This window comes from Rhincodon typus, chromosome 21 (genome assembly GCF_021869965.1).
Source record: "Rhincodon typus isolate 14 chromosome 21, sRhiTyp1.1, whole genome shotgun sequence".
NCBI classification, from domain to species: Eukaryota; Metazoa; Chordata; class Chondrichthyes; order Orectolobiformes; family Rhincodontidae; genus Rhincodon; species Rhincodon typus.
The window spans coordinates 6416700-6438323 of record NC_063352.1 but is presented as its reverse complement, the minus strand read 5'-3'; the positions used below and the strand labels follow the sequence as shown (position 1 = coordinate 6438323).

Here is a 21624-nt window from a genome sequence, read left to right as displayed (position 1 = left end):
GACAGCAGGCCAAGCAGCATCAGAGGAGCAGGAAGGCTGACGTTTCGGGCCTAGACCCTTCTTCAGAAAATTCTTTATTACTAGGGGGCACAGGTTCAAGGTGGGAGGGGGGGGAAGTTTAAAAGAGATGTGCGAGGCAAGTTTTTCACTCAAAGGTGGTGAATGCCTGCAATGTGCTGCCAGAGGAGATGGTCGAAGCAGACAACAGCACCTGGATGAAAAATGAATAGGAAGGGAATAGAGGGATACGGATCCTGTAAGTGAAGACAGTATTAGCATGGAAGGGCAAAATGTGGTGGCACAGGCTTGGAGGGCCAAAGGGCCTGTTCCTGTGCTGTATTGTTCTTTATTCTTTATTACCTGCTCCTCTGATGCTGCATGGCCTGCTGTGTTCCCCCAGCTCCACACTATGTTCTCTCTGACTGCAGTATTGCTTTTTATTTCCCAGCTCCTTTCCCCCTCACATTTCTGAAGAAGGGTTCCGACCCGAAACGTCAACTTTCCTGCTCTGATGCTGCCTGGCCTACTGTGTTCCTCCAGCTCCACACTGTGTTATCCCTGACCATTCCAATCTCATTTTCCAGCACTTGGTCCATAGCAACTTATGCCCCGGCCTCGCAAGTGCACATCTAACTTCTTTTTCAATATTATGAAGGTTTCAGCCGCTTCCACGCTTACCGACAGTGAGTTCCAGATTTCCCATCGCCTTCTGAGGGATTTTCATTTCCTCACATCTCCCCCAAACCTCCTGCGCCTTTCCTCAAATCGATGCCCCTGGTCATTAATCCCACCACCAAAGGCAAAGTTTCTTCCTATCCTATGTCCATAATAATAATGTGCATCTTAATCATGTCCCCTCTCAATTTTCTCAGCTCTAAGGAAAACAACAGACCTCTGTAAACTCGGTTATTTCCAGCAATTTCCATCCTGAAAGCGTAAGGTATCCCGTTGCCACGGTGACCGTTGCCGGTTTGATCGACAGACCAGTTGGGGGCGGTGTCTATATGACGTCACTGCCCGGAAGTGGGCTGTCGTTGCCATGAGAATAGTAGGAACTGCAGATGCTGGAGAATCTGAGATAACAAGGTGTAGAGCTGGATGAACACAGCAGACCAAGCAGCATCAGAGGAGCAGGAAGGCTGACGTTTCGGGCCTAGACCCGTATCCCTCTCCCTTCCTATTCATTTTTCATCCAGGTGCTGTTGTCTGCTTCCACCATCTCCTCTGGCAGCACGTTGCAGGCATTCACCACCTTTGTTTGAAAAACTTGCCTCGCACATCTCTTTTAAACTTCCCCCCCCTCCCACCTTGAACCTGTGCCCCCTAGTAATTGACCCCTCCACCCTTGGAAAAATGCCTCATATATTCCACTCTATCCATGCCATTCACAATCTTATAAACCTCTATCAGGTCACCCCTCAACCTCCTGCATTCCAGTGAAAACAAACCCAGCCTAGCCAACATTTCTTCACAGCTAAAATCCCCTATAGTAGGCAACATCCTGGTAAACCATTTCTGTACCCTTTCCAAAGCATCCACATCCTTCTGGCAGTGTGGTGACCAGAACTGTGCACAATATTCCAAGTGTGGCCTAACTAAAGTTCTATAAAGCTGCGGCATAACTTGTCTATCCTTATACTCAGTGACCCATCCAATGAAGGCAAGCATGCCATGAGCCTTTTTTAGTATCTTATCTACCTGAGCTGCCATCTTCAGTGATCTGTGGACTTGTACACCCAGATCGCTCTGCATACCAATACTCCTCAGGATTCTGCCATTCACTGTATATTTTCCACCTGTACTTGAACTTCTAAAATGCATTACCTCACATTTGTCCAGATTAACCCCCATCTGCCATTTTTATGCCCATGCCTCCAACTAATTTATATACTGCTGTATCCTCTGACAATCCTCCTCACTATCCACAAATCCATCAATCTTTGTACCATCCGCAAACTTACTAATTAGACTTGCTACATTTTCCTCCAAATCATTTATGAAGATAACAAGCAGAGGTCCTAGCACTGATCCCCATGGAACACCACTAGTCACACCTTCCATTCCGAAAAACATCCTTCCACCACTACCCTCTGTCTCCAATGACTAAGCCAGTTCTGTATCTATCTTGCAAGCTCACCCCTGATATCATGTGACTTCACCTTTTGTACCAGTCCGTCATGAGGGACCTTGTCAAAGGCTTTACTATAGTCCATGTAGACAACATCAATCCACTTTTTCCTCATCAATTATCTTTGTCACTTCCTCAAAAAACTCGATCAAGTTAGTGAGCCATGATTTCTTGCATTCAAAACCATGCTGTCTATCGCTAATAAATCCACTTGCTTCTAAATGCTTCTAGATCTCGTCCCTAAGAATCTTTTCCAATAATTTCCCTATCACCAGCGTGAAAGTCACTGGCCTGTAATTTCCAAGATTATCCCTGATACCCTTCTTAAACAATGGGACAACATTGGCTATTCTGCAGTCCTCTGGGACCTCACCTGTGGCCAAAGAGGATACAAAGATGTCTGTCAATGATCCAGTAAGTTGTTCTCTTGCCTTCCTCAATATTCTGAGATAGATCCCATTAGGACCCAAGGACTTGCCTACCTTAATACATTTTAAGACGCACAACACCTTGTTCCTTTTTAATAGCAACTTGGCTTAGAAACTTGACACTCCCTTTCCTGAGATCATCCTTCACCAATTTCTTCTCTTTGGTGAATACTGACATAAAGTATTCATTTAGGACCTCACCTACCTCTTCTGACTCCACACATAGGTTCCCTCCTTTGTTCTTGTGTGGGTTAACCCTTTCCCTGGCTACTCTCTTGCTTTATGTATTTATAAAGCCTTGAGATTCTCCCTAATCCTGCTTACTGATGACTTTCCATGACCCCTTTTAGCCCTTCTGATTCCTTGTTTAAGTTCTTTCCTACTTTCCTTATATACTTCAACGACTTCATCAGTTCCATCCTCCTAGACTTTACGTATGCTTCCTTTTTCTTTCTGACGTCATAACATCCCTGGTCATCCAAGGTTCATGTAACTTGCGATATCTACCCTTCATTCTTACAGGAACGTGCTACTCCTAAACGCTTATCAACTGCCGTTTGAAATACGCCCACATGTCCAATGTGGATTTACCCTCAAACAGCTGCCTCCAATCAACATTCTCCAGTTCCTGCCTAATATTGTTGTAGTTTGTCTTCCCCCAATTTAACACTTTCACCCAAGGACTGCTGTTATCGCTATTCATGAGTATCTTCTCTGCTATCTCTCAAAATAGTTAGGTGCTTGTTTCTGACCAGTACAGACCCAATAGGCCAAAGGGCCTTTTCTGTGCTATAAAGCTCTATGGTTCTTTGGCATTGATGAGAAATCTCTCTGTGATATTACTTTATGACATTGATTACAGGTTTCATTTATTATGTGTTTTGAAAATGTTTTCATTAAAGAGTACATTGTGGCTCTTTTTAACAATTCAATAAGAGAGACAAGTGTTATGGAATGAGAATAGAATGGAGTTTTTTCATAATGGCAGCTGGTGATGGAATGGAGTTCAGCAGTTTATATGAAGGAACTGAGGGCATTATTGCTAATTTTGCAGATGATACAAAGATAGGTGGAGGGACATGTAATAGAGTAGACTATCTTCTAAACGGGAAAGGCTTCAGAAATCTGGAGCACAAAGGGACTTGGGAGTCCAAGTTCAGAATTCTCTTGAGGTCAACATGCAGGTTCTATTGGCCATTAGGAAGGCAAATACAATGTTAGCATTCATTTCAAGAGAATACAAGAGCAGAAATGTACTGCTGAGGGTCTAGTCAGACCACATTTGGAATATTGAGAGTTTTGGGTCCCATATTTAAGGATGGATGTGCTAACCTTGAGAGGAGGTCCAGAGGAGTTTTACAAGAATACTCCTGGGGATGAAGGACTTATCACATGAAGACTCTGGGTCAGTACTCAGTGGAGTTTCGGATGAAGGGAGCTCTGATTAAAAGTTCCAGAATACTGAAAGGCCTGGATAGAGTGGACATGGAGAAGATGTTTCCATGAGTATGAGACTAGGACCTCAGGGCACAGACTGAGTGAAGGGATAACCCTGAGATGAGGAAGCATTTCTTCAGCCAGAGGATAGCAAGTCTGTGGAACTTATTGCCATGGAGGGCTGTGGAAGCCAAGTGATTGAGTATATTTAAGAGAGAGATACATAGGTTCTTGATTGGTAAAGGGCCAAGCATTAAGGGGAGAAGGCAGCAGAATGGAGTTGCGAAACTTATCAGCCATGATCGAATAGCAGAGCAGATTTAATGGTCCAAATGGCCTAATTCTGCTCCGATATCCTATGGTCTCATAGGCAGAAATGTAACAGATGGATTCTAATATTAAATCAGAACGACTTCGATCTTTTAAAAAAGTCAACGGCCGAATGGCCTCCTCCTGCTCCTATCTTCTATGTTTCCATGTGGGTGTTACAGAGAAGGGCAGCATTTGATAGTCATCCTTAATTGGCCTTGAACTGAGTGGTTTGTTCAAAAGGCAGTTAAGAGCCAACTACATTGCTGTGGGTCTGCACAAAGTAAGGACGGCAGATTTCTTTCCCTGAAGGACTTCAGCGAATCAGATGTATTTTTACAAGAATGATAGTTGTCCAGTCCCCATGAGATTTGCTTCATTTTTTAGGTTTGTTAATTGAGTTCTAGTTACACAAGCCGTTTTATTGGAATTTGAACCTACGCCCCCAGAGCAGTAGTTCTGAGTATCTGGATTAGTAGGCCACTGACATTACCATTAATTTGGTGGAGGCAATGGCAGAGAGTCTTATCACTAGACTATCAATCCAGATGCCCCAGGTAATGTCCTGCAGACTCGGGTTCAAATCCCATGATGGAAATTGAATCCAATGATGGAAATTGAATCCAATGGAAATCTGGGATTGAAAGTCTAATGATGACCATGAAACTATTGTTGCTTGTTGGAAAAACCCATCTGGTTCGCTAGTGTCCTTTAGGGAAGGAAACTACCATCCTTACCTGGTCTCGTCTACATGCGACTCCAGACCCACAACAATATGGTTGATTCTTAACGGTAAATGGAAAAGCCCTGGGGAAAATTGATGCACAGAGAGATCTGGACATTCAGGTCCATTGTACCTTGAAGGTGGTAACGCAGGTCGACAGAGTGGTCAAGAAGGCATACGGCATGCTTTCATTCATCAGACGGGGGATTGAGTACAAGAGTTGGCAGGTCATGTTATTTGTATAAGACTTTGGTTCAACCACATTTGGAATACTGCGTACAGTTCTGGTCGCCACATTACCAAAAGGATGTGGATGCTTTGGAAAGGGTGCAGAGGAGGTTCACCAGGATTTTGCCTGGTATGAAGGGCGCTAGCTATGAAGGGCGCTAGCTATGAAGAGAGGTTGAGTAGATTAGGATTATTTACATTAGAAAGACGGAGGTTGAGGGGGGACCTGATTGAGGTCTACAAAATCATGAGAGGTATAGACAGGGTGGATAGCAAAAAGCTTTTTCCCCCAGAGTGGGGGACTCAATTACTAGCGGTCACGATTTCAAGGTGGGAGGGGAAAAGTTTGAGAGAGATAGGCATGGTAAGTTCTTTACGCAGAAGGTGGTGGGTGCCTGGAATGCATTGCCAGCGGAGGTGGTAGAGGTGGGCACGATAGCATCATTTAAGATGTATCTGTCTAGATACATGAATGGGCAGGGAGCAGAGGGATACAGATCCTTGGAAAATAGGCGACAGGTTTAGATAGAGGATCTGGATCGGCGCAGGCTTGGAGGGCTGAAGAGCCTGTTCCTGTGCTGTAATTTTCTTTGTTCTTTAACTGCCCTTGGGACAAGCAATAAATACTGCTCTGATCAGCAACATTCACATCCCATGAATTAAATTTTAAAAAATCATGTCATAATTTTCCTTGCAGTAAGGGAGATTATTGAAAGTTTTTTTCAAGCACCAACAGACCAACTATTTTGAGGAGTGAGGAAGAAACAATAAAAGATTGAAATAACTTGCATTTTGAGCAAAGTGGAATTGTGTTATTAGATTTTATTCAAAAAATCCAAGTATGAAGTACACACAACTGAGAGGCAGCCAGTCAATAAACTTTAGGAAATTGAACTGAACACTGGAACTACAACAAACATTTATTGAAAAAAGTCAAAAGCACATTTTTTCCTCCTTGTGGCGAGGAACGTGCCTCTGAAAATGAATAGCAGTCTGCATTCCTGCAGCGCTTAGCAACTTGTATACAATAAATTATGGTTCCTTCTCCCATATGACATATTACCACAGTTACAACCATTATACTGAACTTATAAACACTGCATTAATACTGCATTGAGAAACCAAAGACAAAACTTTTCATTTTCCATCTTCTCCAAAGGGAAAATACTGTAAAGGAAAACAAGTCACGTTAGTTTATTTAAAGACAACGAATTTAGTTTTGACTTCAGATCAGAAAGTTCAACGCTTTAGTTCAGAAGAACAGGAGTTCAGTTCAGAAAGTAATTGTTTTGCCTAGTAAGGGAATTATGTCAATTCAGGAGAACCAGTTCCCTCAGCAGATGTGGTTTCTAGTCTGAGAAGCTTTTAAGCTGGGAGAGTTTGAATAGAAATCTTCAAGTTGGTTAGAACGGGGGAAAGTTTAAGCCAGAGTTGTTCAAGGTTCATGTCAGCTGACTCGAAAAGGAATCATTTAAAAATGATTTAACAGCAAAACAAAAATAAACTGGAAAGTAGGAGGTAAAGATTTGCAATCTGGGATAGGAGAGCTATTTCTCAGAGATCGCGTCTCTGGAAATGGAAACCATTGTTGAAACTTTATTTTAATATTTATTTGAAGATCTTTCAACTTTCCCTTTTTTATAGCTTTGTTTATTTGTGTAATAAACTTATGTTCTTGAAGAACATTTGCAGTCTCAGCTGGATGTGTTTCAATGACTAACCACCAATGGCAAAAATTAAACATATGATCTATTAAGCCAGATTTGATTCTGTCAATAGAACTGTCCCGTACTACCTTCAGTTGGGATGAAAACACTATTCATAGGAGATAAAACAATGCAGCTTCAGAATTCCTTCCCAATCATTTGCTCACCAGTAGGCCTGACATGAAACCAATAATTCCCTTTCTTAAGGGCGGAATTTAAGCTTACATCTTACGTGAGTTCAAACAAACAAGATATATTCCCATAATAATACAACTATGCCCATTATTAAGTCAGGAAACAACATTAATTTATTCTCAGAATGTGGGCATTGTTCACCAGCACTTATTGTCCATCACTAGTTACTTCTGGCGCTTCTTTGAGCCGCTATCAGCAATTTGATGTTACATAGTGACTTGCTAGGTCATTTCAAGGAACAGTTGCTAGCCAACCATATTGGTCAGAGACTGAAGTCACATATAGGCCACAGGATCTTTCCCTAGAAGACACAGTGAAACAGTTGGGTCATTTGTATGACACCAGCTTTATTTTCATGAAACTTAATTCAAATTTTAAATGGATTGAAGTCTCAGTCTCAAGATTGTGTTACTGGACTAATAAAGACAACAGGTTCTCTTTAAAGAGAGCTTTAAAACCCCCAGTCACTGTAGACAAAAATAAAGATAGCTGGCTCATTGATAAATCTGATGCTCCTCTGTCTCAATTCCACAGGTTTTTTTTTCGAAAAACTATGAATTTGCTTTTATTTTTAAGAAAAGTTCTTAAACAAAATTAGTTTGCAATTCCATATTAAAAAAAGCTTTTGCTACGAAAAAAAAAAATGCTCATTCCTCCAGAGATTCTAAGAGCAGGAAATCTTAATAAACTAACATCAAAAAGAAAATGGTTTTACATGAAACTGGAGCCAAAATACAATAGAGATAACAAGGTGTAGAGCTGGATGAACACAGCAGGCCAAGCAGCATCAGAGGAGCAGGAAAGCTGATGTTTCGGGCCTAGACCCTTCTTCAGAAAATACTATCGCCAAAATACAATACCTTATTTTCCTGTTGGATGCAAGCTTTTATCCATTGAGGCTCTTGTTAAAGTCACCCAACTCCACTGCTTCTAGTATATCCTACAACAGGTAAAAGTGATGAATTACAGTCACAGATGAATAAAATCAAGAGAGCTTCTTTATGATTATTAGGTGGAGTCTTAGCACATTCCAATATGACCACAAAATGTAGAAGCAGAAGTCAGTCATTTAGCCCATTGAGTCTGCTCTGTCATTCAACAAGATCATGGTTGATCTGATAATTAACTCCATTTTCCAGCCTTTCCCCATAGCCTTCAATTCCTTTACTAATTAAAAATCTATTTCAGCTTTGAATACACTTAAAGACCCAGACTCTACAGTCCTCTACAGTAAAGAATTCTATAGATTCAAGTCAAGTCCCTAAGAGAAAAAAATTCCTCATCTCCGTCTTAAATGGGCAACCCTTTAATCTGAGATTGTGCCTTCTAGTCCGAGACTCATCCAAGACAAGGGGAAGCAACCGCTCTGTATCTACTGTCAAATCCCCTGACAACCTTGTATGCTTCAATAAGGTTACCCGAAATTCTTCTAAACTCAGATGAGTACAGGCCTAACCTACTCAACCTCTCCTCGTAACTTAGAATCTTCTCTGGACTTGTCCAAGGCCAGTATGTTTTTCCTTAGATAAGGGGACCAAAACTGTTCATAGTATTCTAGCGGTGATCTGATTAGTGCCTTGTGTAGTTTTGGCAAGACGTCCCTATTTTTATATCCCATTTCCTTTGATCAGGCACAAAATTGACAGGAAGTAATTAAGAGAGTGGTACTCATTTCATTTTCAATTTTTGCCCAACTTCTAATTTAACATTTCTGCTCATTTATCTTCCCTCCTTTTGGGCCCCTTTGCTCTATTCCAACTTCAACTAGCCAAGAGTAAAGGTAACTGTGAAAGTGACTGAGGTAAATCACTACTGTTTCCTCAGAGAGCCGTTTCTGACAGCTAAGCTGCTTGTCCCCAAAACAAACCTGCTGTTTGAACAGGATGGATTCAGTTATTTCCAAAATGTAAAACCATGGCTTCTGTTCATCAGGAATAAATTGATTCATGGTTGAAATCAGTTCATCAGGGAAATTTCCACAACAGCTTTTGACCAGTTAACCATTAATATCAAGGAACAGGCAAAGAGAAAATGTTTTGAGGGAAGGGTATAATAAGCAAGGAAACACTTGAAACTTGGACATAGGAACATCGGACTTAGGAACAGGAATAGGTCATTAAGTCCTTCAAACCTGCTTTGCCATTCAATAAGATGATGGCTGACTGGGTTGGGGACTTAATTCTACTTTCTTGTCTCACTCTATGCCTTTGCATTTCAAAAAAATCTAATACATTACCTATTCTTAAAAAAAAGTGCGTCAGGCAAAAGATTTCTTATGCACTGTTTCCCATTCCAGAAGTAAGCAGGATAAAAGATTCCATATTTCCCATTTCTGTACTAGTAAGGAAGCATATTGGAAATTTTTCATATCCATTGGAATGGGATTTTAGGGAATGAAATTGTTCGAGTTGAACTCCTGTGATATCACACAGAGATATAAATGCAGTTTCAAGTCAAAGTCAGGCACTGAGGTGAGAATAATGGACCCGTTAGAGCAAGATATTCTTTGGCAAATACACTACTTCAGTGTCATCTTGTGGTGAATATTAAATACTGCAGTCACATAATGGTTATGAGTTCAGTTATCAGCTGTTATCTAAAATTCTATGGGGTAATAGACAGTCACAGCACAACATCCAGTCATAATGCATAGAGTCAGAGTTGTATGGCACAAAAACAGACCCTTCAGTCCAACTGATCCATGCAGACCAGGTATCCTAAATTAATCTAGTTCTATCTGCCATCATTTGGCCTATATCCCTCTAAACCCTTCCTAGTCATGTACCCATCCAGATGTCTTTTAAATGTTCTAATTGTACCAATCTCCACCATCTTCTCTAGCAGCTCATTCCATACATTCACCACCCTATGCGTGAAAAAGTTGGCCCTCAGCTCCCTTTTAATTCTTTCCCCTCTCACCTTAAACCTATGCCTCCTGGTTTTGGACTCCCCTACCCTGGAAAATGCATGGGAACAGCAATGAGTCACTCAACTCCTTTAGCCTATTCCATTATTGAGAGATCATGGCTGATTTGGCTCCATATCCCTTAATTTCTTGTTAAAAAAAGTTATTAACCTCAGATTTAAAATCATTAACTAAGCTAGCTTTTTGATGAGGTTTATGAGGTCTCTCTTTTAAGTTAACCCTTGAAGCCTGGGAAGCATTCTGTTGACTTCAACTGCACTCAAGTTCAAATATTCCTTCTAAGATATGCTGTCCAGAACTGTACACACTGCTCCACATATTGTCTGTATAATTATAGCAAAATTTCCATTCTACATAGAAAGGTAACAAATTCCACTTGCATTTTTATTTCTTTTGTACCAGTCAGCTAAGTTTTATTGACCTGTGCAAATGGACCTCAAACACTTGAATTTGAACTGGATGGTATGTTACCTCCAGGGGCCAGGGTCAAGGATGAGATGGAAGAACTTAACGACATTCTGAGGGTGAAGGATGAGCAGGCAGAGCTGGTCGTCCATGTTAGGACCAATGACACAAGAAACAGAAATAAGGTCCTGCAGTAGACTTTGGGGAGCTACGTAGAAAATTGAAAACCAGGACTTCAAAAGGTAGCAATCTCCAGATTAACAGTAGCAAGCTCTGTAATAGAAGGGTACAGCAGGAGATAGTTTCATTACTTCATGAATCTAAAACTCTTTCTGCAGGAGCTAGGACCTGTACAAGTTGAATGGTTATATTTGAACAGGAACAGGATTAATAATATTATGGGGAGGTTTGCTAATGCTGTGAGGGCAGATTTAAACCAGATTGGCAGGGAGTGAGATCTTGACAAGTAGCTCAGAGGAAGAGAAGCTAAAATGGAATTAGAAGTTAAGACACAAGTCAATGAATCTGGAAGGCAGAGGAAACAGTTTAAATAAGAAAGAAGAGGGTTAAGCAAGGCTAAATGAAGTATACTTTAAAGCAAGGAGCCTGAGGGACCAGACAGACATGCAGGAATATGATATTATAGGTATGACTGAGATGTGGCTAAAAGATGGGCAGATTAGACAGCTAACATTCCTGGTTATAGGGCAAGTTAGAGAGGGGAACAGAGGAGAAAAGTGGTTGCAATATTATCAAAGAATCAGGGAAGAGCATGAAAGTGGAGTTGAGAATTATTAGATCAATCATGATCTCATGGAATGGCACAGCAGACTTAGGCTGAGTGACCTATTTCTGCTCCTACATCTCATGATCACCTTGCTGCCCTAAACTGGTCATCCCAATTAAAAACAAGAATGGAAACAGATAAATGTTACACTGCTCCAAAGAGGATGTTGTTCTGAGGTCAGAATTCAGACATGTTGTTGAGAAGGATAGAGGTGTTGCATATAATGTATTGATAGATATCTAATTTGGACATGTTTGATACTAATCCCCTGTAGCCTTAGAGGAAAATACTCCTCGGAACAAAAATGCCTCATGATAAATATACAAAAACACCACCACAGGGTGTTAAATAGAATGAGCTACTGGCAATCCCAATTTTACACATCACAAAATAAACATTTTAATGTACCATCAATCAACCATGCCTGGCAAGTCTGTCTGCTGTGTTCATATCTCAAGGGCAAATTTGTTCTTCCAATTGGCTAGTCATATTACACCCAAATGCTGTACCTGAATTTAATTCCAAAATAAGTGAAACCTGATAAAGAATACTTATGGAGTAGGGCCACATATTATACCTGGATCTGTTCCAAGACATCTCGCTGCATTTCCACAGTTTTGTGATAAACATCATGATCAGAGCTGTTGTACATCACTGCATTCTGGAACATTAGCATAATATCCCGCTGAAATTCAGCAGTTGTGCGAATCAGTCCTTTTCTGATGTTTCTCTTTATATTGGACAAATCCATTGGTCTGTAATAAACAGATGCAATGATAAATGGTTGCATGACAGATAACCAATGAACACAGGTGATGTATTAAACGGCACAATTATTGACAACAAGGGAAGTTTTGTGATGTTGCACACAGACCCTCTCACTCTCAAGCTACAGGATGTTAACTGATGAGTGCTGGTACATGAAAGCGTTTCAAGAAACAACTCCTAACAGGAAGGCTACACCTGAGAAAGGAGCAACGCTCCGAAAGCTAGTGTGTTCAAATAAACCTGTTGGACTATAACCTGGTGTCATGTGATTTTTGACCTTGTCCAACCCAGTCCAACACCAGCACCGCCACATCATCCCAACAGGAAGGTAAATGAACAATACAAACTATCATGACATCTTTGAAACTGTTCAACATTTGAAGTTAACTTTTTTGTTGACCTATTCAGTCAATTGATTTCCCTTGCTACAAAATGTACAATTGAAGCTCCTCTGCTGAGCGGGAGCATTCCTTGAAGTGAAACTTGCACGTGTGAGATGGAAATGTGTGTGAGAGATAGAAACGGGAGAGCAAAAGCTTCTCACGCAATCATTATTTGGAGCAGACATCAGCCAGTTTAGGATTCATGCATTACATAACTTGAAGAGAGAAGGAAGATAATTACATCAAACAGAAGGAACTTTTAAAAGAAAGACAAGCTTTGGCCATAGTCCTAGTATTAGTTTGGTTCCCCCAGAACAATTACCACCTTTTCCAGAACAACTGCGCAATTTCTGCGGTGCTTATGGTTCGTTTTGTATTTATTCTGGGAATTTCATGCTTGCCTAGTGGAAGGTGTGCATCAAGTAAAACCATTTGTTTCCAGAAAAATCTTAAAATTTAAACTATCATTGGGCGATTTTGCAGAGGCTGTGGCAGCCTTTTCAACTCTCAAAGTTATGCTTCAAAGGAAGGAACCATGTACAAGCTGTGAGGGTCAGTACCATTATGTCGAGATGGGACAATGAAGGCTCTGCTGACATTACATGGTTTGGGAGGGGTTTCCAGTTCTAGAATGTGTGTCAAACTACTTTTTGCTGGTCTCTTATTAATGGTTGTTACTGTGCATGGGATTTTGTACATCTACCCAAGCAGGTTTAACCGAAAGCCAGCACCTCCAAAACTGCAGCGTTTCCTCTGTATTGCATTAGAGTATCTATCTTGATTTTTATGCTGGTGTGGGCATTGAACCTACGATCTCATGTTTTCAGAGGCAAGGGTGCTTACAACTGAGCTACAAAGACATGGAATATAGGTCATTAAAGGGTAGATTATGCATCGTCTGAGCAAGCAATAGTCATAATGCAGTAATATTAGAAACATCTTGATTGGAGAATTATTGATTGATAACTACATATAAAAATATTGAGAATAAATTTTCTGTACTTGTTGGGCTCTGTAGATATTATTCATGGAAAGCAAGTAGTAAGGCACGACACACTAGGAAGAATAGAAATGCAAATTATTCATTAAATGGAGACAGAGATTGGGTACTGTGAATGTCCACAGTGACCTGGTTGTCTTTGCTTATTAGTTATAAAACTCACATACAGGTGCAGCAAACAACTAGCAAATGATGTTAGCTTTTATTGCCAAAGGATAAGTGTACTGGAACAAAGATGTCTTGCTGCAATTGTAAAGCCTGGGTGAAACCGCAGCTGGAGTTTTATACACAGTTTTGTCAACTTACACTTGCCATAAAGGGGGCAAAATTATGGTTCACCAGACTGATCCCTGGGACGGCAAGATTATCCTATGAGCAGACATGGAGCAAACTGGGCCTGTATTCTCTAGAGTTTAGAATTCTGAGAGGGGATCTCACTAAAGATCACAGAATTCAAACAGAGCTCAACAGAAAGGATTTTTCCCTAGCTGGGAAGGTCCAGAACCAGGGGACATAGTCTCAGAATAAGAGGGATGCCATTTCACATTGAGATGAGGAGGAATTTTATCTCTCTGAGGGTGGTTTGGGATTCTCTACCACATAGGCTGTAGAAATAAAGTTACTGAGTGTGTCCAAAACAAAGATTGATAGATTTCTAGATATTAAAGATATCAAAAATATGGTGATAGTGTGGGGAAACTGGCATTGAGGTAGTTAACTACAATCTAGTTGAATGCCAGAGGAGGCTGTAACAGCTGAATAGTGTACTCCTGGTTCCTACTTCCCATATTCCTAACCCAGAGTAATGGAACCATTTAAATAGGAAGGTTGACATTCCTTAGTAAGTGAGGTTCAAATTTTCCTGAGGTGTTGAAATAAATGGATGTAAAAACAGTAATAAAAAACAAACCATACTGGGTCTGTCAAATGAACCTGGTTACTGGACTAATTCAAGCTTTCCTATTCCATTCTTTTAATTTTCTTAATATATGGTTCAGGTGTATTACCCTGTCCTGACGCTCCTTACCTGTGCACTCGGCTGTGATATCCAGGAACACGTTCCTCAGTTACTGGGTTCAAAAACAGGCTAGCAAATCTGCAATTCCAGAGATGATTAGCACAGTGAATACATTGCTGCAAAAATACCTGTTCTCATATCTTTTGATCTAGAATGCAGAATCAACAGTTTGATTAAGGTCTTGCGTTACTTGTAAAATGCTCATATAAATCAGAAAATACATAACTTTAGGAAGTTAGGACTGTTCCACCAGAAACCCAGAACAGGTAATATGAAGGATGTATGATGTTACTCATTCTCTTCCTTACTGTATGTCTCAGTCTGATTTTCTCTTTTTCGCTGCATCTTCTACTCTCCCCTTCTCTCTGAATAAAGGCAATTTTCCAAATTCAAAGTTTGAGTGGAGGGTAGGCCAGACATAATTTGGTTGTCATTTTAAAGTCATGTATTCTGCCCTTATTTATATTTTCATTATTAAGTCCTAACATCTGCAATTTAATGGTACCTGTAAACTTGCATTCCGTATTTATACACTTGTCAGTAATGACATCATAAGGAAAGAAGAGCGTAAATATATATTTATAGAAAGTAGCTTCCCTCTACAAATAGGAATATTGGAAATTGAGAAAAGAGTGGACAGAGGATGTTGGAAGATCTCAGATTTTTAATAACATATTTTGTAGATTTCCTGCAGTTGTAGACAGGCAGTGCACACAGATTTTGTACATTATCCTTATAAAATTTATAAAACTAGTACCTAAAGGGGCAGGTCACCTTACACAACTGCTCACAAACAAATGAATGCAATCTTTGTTACATGCGTGCGATATTTACCATCTTCATAAAATTGATTATCTTCTACCTTATCATGAGATCCACAATTATAAAAAGTAAAATTAATGTCTTGACATTTGTCAGCATCCTTACAGAGATTACCATACAATGGCCTGTGATGCTTGTTTGATGCTTTTAAAATAGAATTTCCCTATTTAGGGCACTCCGTCTTTTATCACAAGTTTCAGTCACATACAACTCTAATAATACACAATTTAATATTATGCAGCTTGGGGCTCCATTGACGTTTGACTGATCTAAACCAACTGAAGATTCCTCTGCACAACCAGCAATAGCTTTAATGTCAAACAAAAAGTCTGATGTGACCTCTATGAATATTGTGTGCTGCAATGTTAATTTTTGAGTTGAAATACTAATTCTTAATACCAATAATGCACTCATTTTGAGAGAAATGCGGTCGAGGAACTCCTCCCAATCACTGCCCATCTCTGATCATCATTATAAATGCTTCCAGAGCAGGCACCATGCTCCCCATTAGTCTGTGAAACAGTTAACCATCTCTGCTCCATTGAAAAACAAAATGACCTTCACTGATATTTCCACTTGTCAACAGAAAAATTGCTAACGTGACAGAGTATGAAACACCCCTTCCAACTCAATGGCTCGACAACTACAGACTCCTACTCTGAACAGCAAAACCATCACGGCACTCTTCTCCTCAGATCCCTTGGGCAGATGTCTTTCATATCTTTATTTTAAAGGTTGTAAATATCCTTTCCTTGCTCGAAGCTCTGATGTGCCAATTTACAGTTCATCTGTTGACCTACATATTTGATATTAAGATGAACAGTCAGAGCATTACTGTCTTTTCTAACGCATTCTCATTTTACAAACTCTGAAAAACTTAGTCCATTCCTTTCAAAATCCTGATGAGGCATCAACCAATTTCAACATGGTAATTCTATAAATTTTTATGCTTTTTACCACTCTCTTTGAGCTCTTTTCATTCACCACAAATTCTCAACAAAATAATGCAATTTAGATTCTTTTGCTTGTGCACCTCTGCACGTGAGTGTTTGAGCTGCCAAGGTGGGCAAAGACAATGTATGCATCTCCATCACAATGTGATTTTCCATGCTGGCAAAACTGAGCTACAAATGATAACTAGAGCAAAACTAGTCATAAATGCACCAAAATAAGCAAAGTCTTGGAGAAACCCAGCAGTGTTAATGATTCAAATCCAAGGCCACATTGAACACAAAAACGCTAACTGCACAGATGCTGCAATACCAGAGTTTCTCCAGAACTCTTATCGTTTTAGATTTCAGCATCCACGTATTTTGCTCTTACATGAATGAACTGAATTCAGTGCCGTCAGTGGCATAATTCCTTTAGTTAACGAGCACAATCTTCCATTGCAGCTTTGCCCTTCTGCCAGGACTTAGCCTAATGGGGAGTACAGAAAGTCTGGCCAGCAGCTCAAAGCATGTGCTCAGTTAACAGTAAGTGACAACATATGGGGACAAATAGTGCTTCAGATTTTGTCAAGGCTCCAAACGTCAATGCTGGGAAGATGAAATGAAGGAAATGCCAGGCAAAAACAAAGTAAATGGAAAAACAGGAAACAGCCTAAAGGAAAGTGGAAAAATGGGCAGCTGTTAACAAATGCTGGCAAAGTGAAAATCAGCTGGAATTCAGCCAGGCCATGAGCTCTGGACATTTACTACAGTGTCTGTTATCATGGTGATTTTTAAAAATGTACATCCCAGGGATCTCAGTCTTACGAGATTAATTGTAACATACTCTGATTTATTTTTCTGTTTTGTTTTCATTCTGACCTGTGGCTGGCTATCTCCTTCCACATGAGCAGCACTGTCCTTTTCCAATTCCTTTGAGCTGAAATCTGATCCTGGTCTGTACTTGTGGATCTGATAAACAGACTAGAATGGTAACTATACTAAAAAGAACATTCAATACAACGTGAATTAAAATAACTGATATTATGTCTTATCTAAGTTGCTTATCTTTTTCAACAGATGTTCTCCTTTAAATTCTTTATGTACCATGTATCACTGCCAAAGCTGCTGCAAATTGATTGGCAACATATGCACAAAAGCCATGTGCAGTTCCTCATCTAACTTCTTCAATGTGCTCCTTCTCATGAATACGTTTTCGATTTGATTTGTCTCTAACCCTCTGTCTTTTCAATCACTGAGCCAACCTGAGACTGGAAAGGTGCAACTTTGAAAATCATTGACCCAAACCAATTTTGAACTGTCCCTCATGTTTGTAGCAGACAGTACCCAGAATTATTTCTCTCCTTTCACTTTTATTCATTTTGCCAGGATATGTACCAACTGCAGCTAAGAGGCAAACAAATCGGAGCCAGGAATGAGAAAGTACTTGACAGCCACCTGTTAATGAGTTTGCCCATGAAATTGGATTCTCTACTTTGGGAACCATTGACCTGAACTCTGCATCTTTTGTAGCATCTTGGCCAAGCAATCAAGTTAGCAAATCAGCGAGTCACGGGCATGAATACATGTCACACTTAATGCGCCCATCATTCTACAGTCCTCTTGCTTTACTTCAGAACATGTATTTTAAATGGTACGTTTCACTAGATACAATAATATTGATAACAGATGCAGAAACAAAAATATCTGTAGATACTGGAAATTTGAAACAAGACAGAAATTGCTCATTTCAATGAAGAGTCCACACTTGAAACATCACCTGTCCATTCTCTCAAGTTCTGCTTGAACTCCTGAGTGTTTCTAACATGTCACTTTTGTTTCAATATCAAAAGAACTGTGTACAAACTATTGTGATAAACTTGTGTAATATGCACTTTATATTTGGGGATTTGGCTTTAAAGGCAGGGCAGATAAGTTTTGGTTAGTACTGTGAAGGTTTTTTGTTTTAAGAAAAAGGTCAGAAAATCATCTGGACAGTGCTCTAAATATATCATTTTAAAAAAGGAACGGGACTTCAGTCAACTGCCTAAGAAAACCCCTATAGTGCTAACAGATAAAAGATTTAGACTGTGAGGTTTGTGACAGGCAGTGTAAATACATTAAGGCAATTAGTTTCATTTTTACTTCAGAACAGAAGGTTCAAGTTCTCAGCATACAAGAACCCAAAATTCAGCTCAGAATAGAACATTTTCTCCTAGGAACAGATCCAGTTTTTTTTTCAGTTCTGATTAAGGGAATCAGTCACCTCCACAGAAGTGATTTCGAGTCTGTGGAGCTTCCAGGCCAGGAGAGTTGGATGGAAGTTTTCAAGTTGTTAGAACTACAGTAGTTTAGGAAATCAGAATTGAGAGAGGTGCATCCCTGTTTACTCAAAAGGAAGTTTCACAGTTCCATCAAAAAAAAACTGGGGAGGGTCAGTTAAGTACAGATTTAAGAAGCTGAGAAAGGGGAGAAATTTCCCTGGGATTGAGTCTCATATTGGAAAAAATCAGTTGAAATTTTGTTTTGATATTTATGTTAAGATCTTTCTATCTCTTCGCTATGTGTATATAGCTTTATTTATTTAGTGTAATAAACTCACGTTGGTATTGAAGAACATCTATAGGCTCATGTGAATATGTTTGTGTCAAAACACTATGCTAATTAACTAAAAAAAAGACTAAACATCAGTTCTGAGCAAGGGTCACCGGACCCGAAACGTTAACTCTGTTTTTTCCTTCACAGATGCTGCCAGACCTGCTGAGCTTCTCCAGCAACTTTGTTTTTGTTCCTGATTTACAGCATCCACAGTTTGTTCGGTTTTTATCTGTTCTATTAAGCCAGGTTTAATTCTGGCTTTTCCAGTATTACCATCAGCTGGGATCGTGACCCTGTTTTCATTCATTTTATGGCTGTACTTGTAAATACTGGACATCACTCACCAATTGTATCACTGGTAAATAAGTTGGATTGGTCATTTGTTTACTTCTTACATTTCTTTCTGCTCAATGTCTGTGAAAAATTCCACTACTAATGTGCACACCCAATAAAAGTTACCGAATTATATGGCAATCTGTAATATTAACCTTGCATCCAGGAAGAGCAAGAACAAGTCTGTAACTGAGGGGTAATCAGAATCTAACTTAGACCTGAATACAACCTTCTTAATCACAGATCACAAAATTAACTGTATTTGTTCTTAAGACATGGAAGACTATTACAATCTTGTATTACTATTACTGCAGAAATTCACCAAACATCCCTAGACAGCACCTTCCAATTAAAAGGACAAGGGCAGCAGTTACATGGAAATACCATCACCTGCAAGCTCCCCTCCAAGCCACTCACCGTCCTGATTTGGAAATATATTGCTGTTTCTTCAGTGTCACTGGGTCAAAATCCAGTGCATTCCCTCCCTTATGGCATTGTGGGTCTACCTACAGAAGGTGGACTGCAGTGGTTCAAGGCAGCAGTGCACCACCACCTTCTCAAGGGCAACTACGGATGGGCAATAAATGCTGGCCAGCCAGTGATGCCCACATCCCATGAGAGAATTAAAAAAACATGATTTAAAGTTATTAATTTAAGATTATTAATTGCATTAAGGTTTAGGTTACATGTTTAATTTTTTTTGTCCATTAGATGCGGGCATCTGGTTAGGCCAGCATTTATTGTCCATCCCAAATTGCCAAGAGGACAGTTATAAGACAACATCAGCCAGGGTTCTGTATTACTAGTCCAGTGATATTACCACTATGCCCCTGATGATTGCTCTATTAAGATTGTATATATAAAACTTGAAATACTTTACTGTAACATACATTTACATTTTTAGGCCACTTACAGCTGGGAGGATGTGTGACTGCTAGCTGCTGACTCATCCAAAATTAAAAACTGCTGGGAACTGAAGCTAACATCACTCTCAGAGACAGACAGCTCTATACCAAATTCTGAAAGATCGACATCACAAAATTCTTCTTCACTACTGTCCTCCTGAAACTTGAGTCAAAAAGTCAGAGCAAATATTATACAAGCAGTTCTTGCATCTATAAAGAATTTCACAATGTTCTGTCTTCTAAAATTTATGTTGCAATCATACCTCTGGTAGACCTTCTCTCATTGTGTTGTATTCTACTCTGGATGCATCTGAAATATGAAGATAACAATGAATATAACTAACTTAATCAACATTCTCATGTGGCAAACATTCTGGCTCAAGCATGTTTTTAACCAATCATAATATCATACTGCTCCCCTGATGGAAGTGTGTTAAGCTCAGAATCAATGATCAGTCAATGGTAAGTACATTAGGGAGAAAATAATAGGCTTAACACTGATCGGCTAGTGAGGGGATAAAATGAAGCCCCTCTGCTGATGTTTTACACTGACTTACTGTTAAATATCATAAATGCCAGTATCCCAGGGGTTACCACTGACAAATAACTCAAGCTAAAATAGCCATACAAATACTGCAGCTGCAAGAGCAGGTCAGGGGCTGAACATTCTCCAGCAAGTACCTTACTTCTTGATTCTCCAAAGCCTGTCCACCATCTACAAAGCATAAGTCAGGAGTGTGACGGAATACTCCCTTCTTGCCTGCATGAGTGCAGCTCCAATAACACTCAAGAAGCTCAATATCATCCAGGACAAAAGCACCTTGCTTGATTGGCAACCTATTCATTATCTTCAACATTTGCTTCCTTCGCCACTGGCACACAGTGGCAATGTGTACCATCTAAGAGATGCAATGCAATAACTCACCAAAACTACTTTGTGTGCTTTCTAAACCGGTGATGTTTACCATTTAGAAGGACAAAGGCAGCAGATGCTTGGGAACACCATCCCTTTCAAATTCCCCTCCAAGCCACACACCAACTTGATTGAATTGTATTGTTGCTGTTTCACTGTCACTGGGTCAAAGATTCTGCTACTCACTGGCTGACAGAACTGCGTCCCCCTGCACCCTAAGGACTGCAAAGCTTAAAGAACATAGCTCACCATCACCTTAACAGCAATTAGGGATGGGCAATAAATATTGGCTTGACCAATAACACCAACATCTTATGAATGAGAAAAGAAAAAAAATGACAAGCAGTAACAGCAGCAGAAATTCTCGGTCAGCCATGTGATGGAAAGCAATTGAAGTCTTTACAATGGTCATCCATAGCACCAGGCTACAATATGAATGTAAAAGTATATATTGCCGTAGCAGCTTGGAGTCCTTATTACTCTGAAGCTCTCATATTTGCAGCAAAAATCCCCAAGCTTTGTTCACTAGAAAAATAGCAGAAGACAGATAAAAACGAAAAGAACTGCGGATGCTGTAAATCAGGAACAAAAACAAAAAGTTGCTGGAAAAGCTCAGCAGGTCTGACAGCATCTGTGGAGGAGAAAACAGAGTTGACGTTTCGGGTCCGGTGACCCTTCCTCA

The 21624-nt window shown here is 39.9% G+C and overlaps 1 protein-coding gene across 1 annotated transcript in view; it reads right to left on the bottom strand.

The window, feature by feature from the left end:
- Positions 1 to 6109: 6109 nt before the first annotated feature.
- Positions 6110 to 21624, bottom strand: part of brd8a (bromodomain containing 8a) — a 78339-nt gene continuing 62824 nt past the window's right edge. Inside the window, exons 24-29 of the mRNA XM_048609667.1 lie at positions 20038 to 20186; positions 17076 to 17165; positions 14452 to 14520; positions 11851 to 12028; positions 8016 to 8095; positions 6110 to 6421 (exon numbers count right to left, since the gene is read on the bottom strand). Coding sequence (XP_048465624.1) covers positions 8042 to 8095; positions 11851 to 12028; positions 14452 to 14520; positions 17076 to 17165; positions 20038 to 20186 — 540 coding nt within the window. The 3' untranslated portion in view covers positions 6110 to 6421; positions 8016 to 8041. The remainder of the gene's footprint in view (positions 6422 to 8015; positions 8096 to 11850; positions 12029 to 14451; positions 14521 to 17075; positions 17166 to 20037; positions 20187 to 21624) is intronic.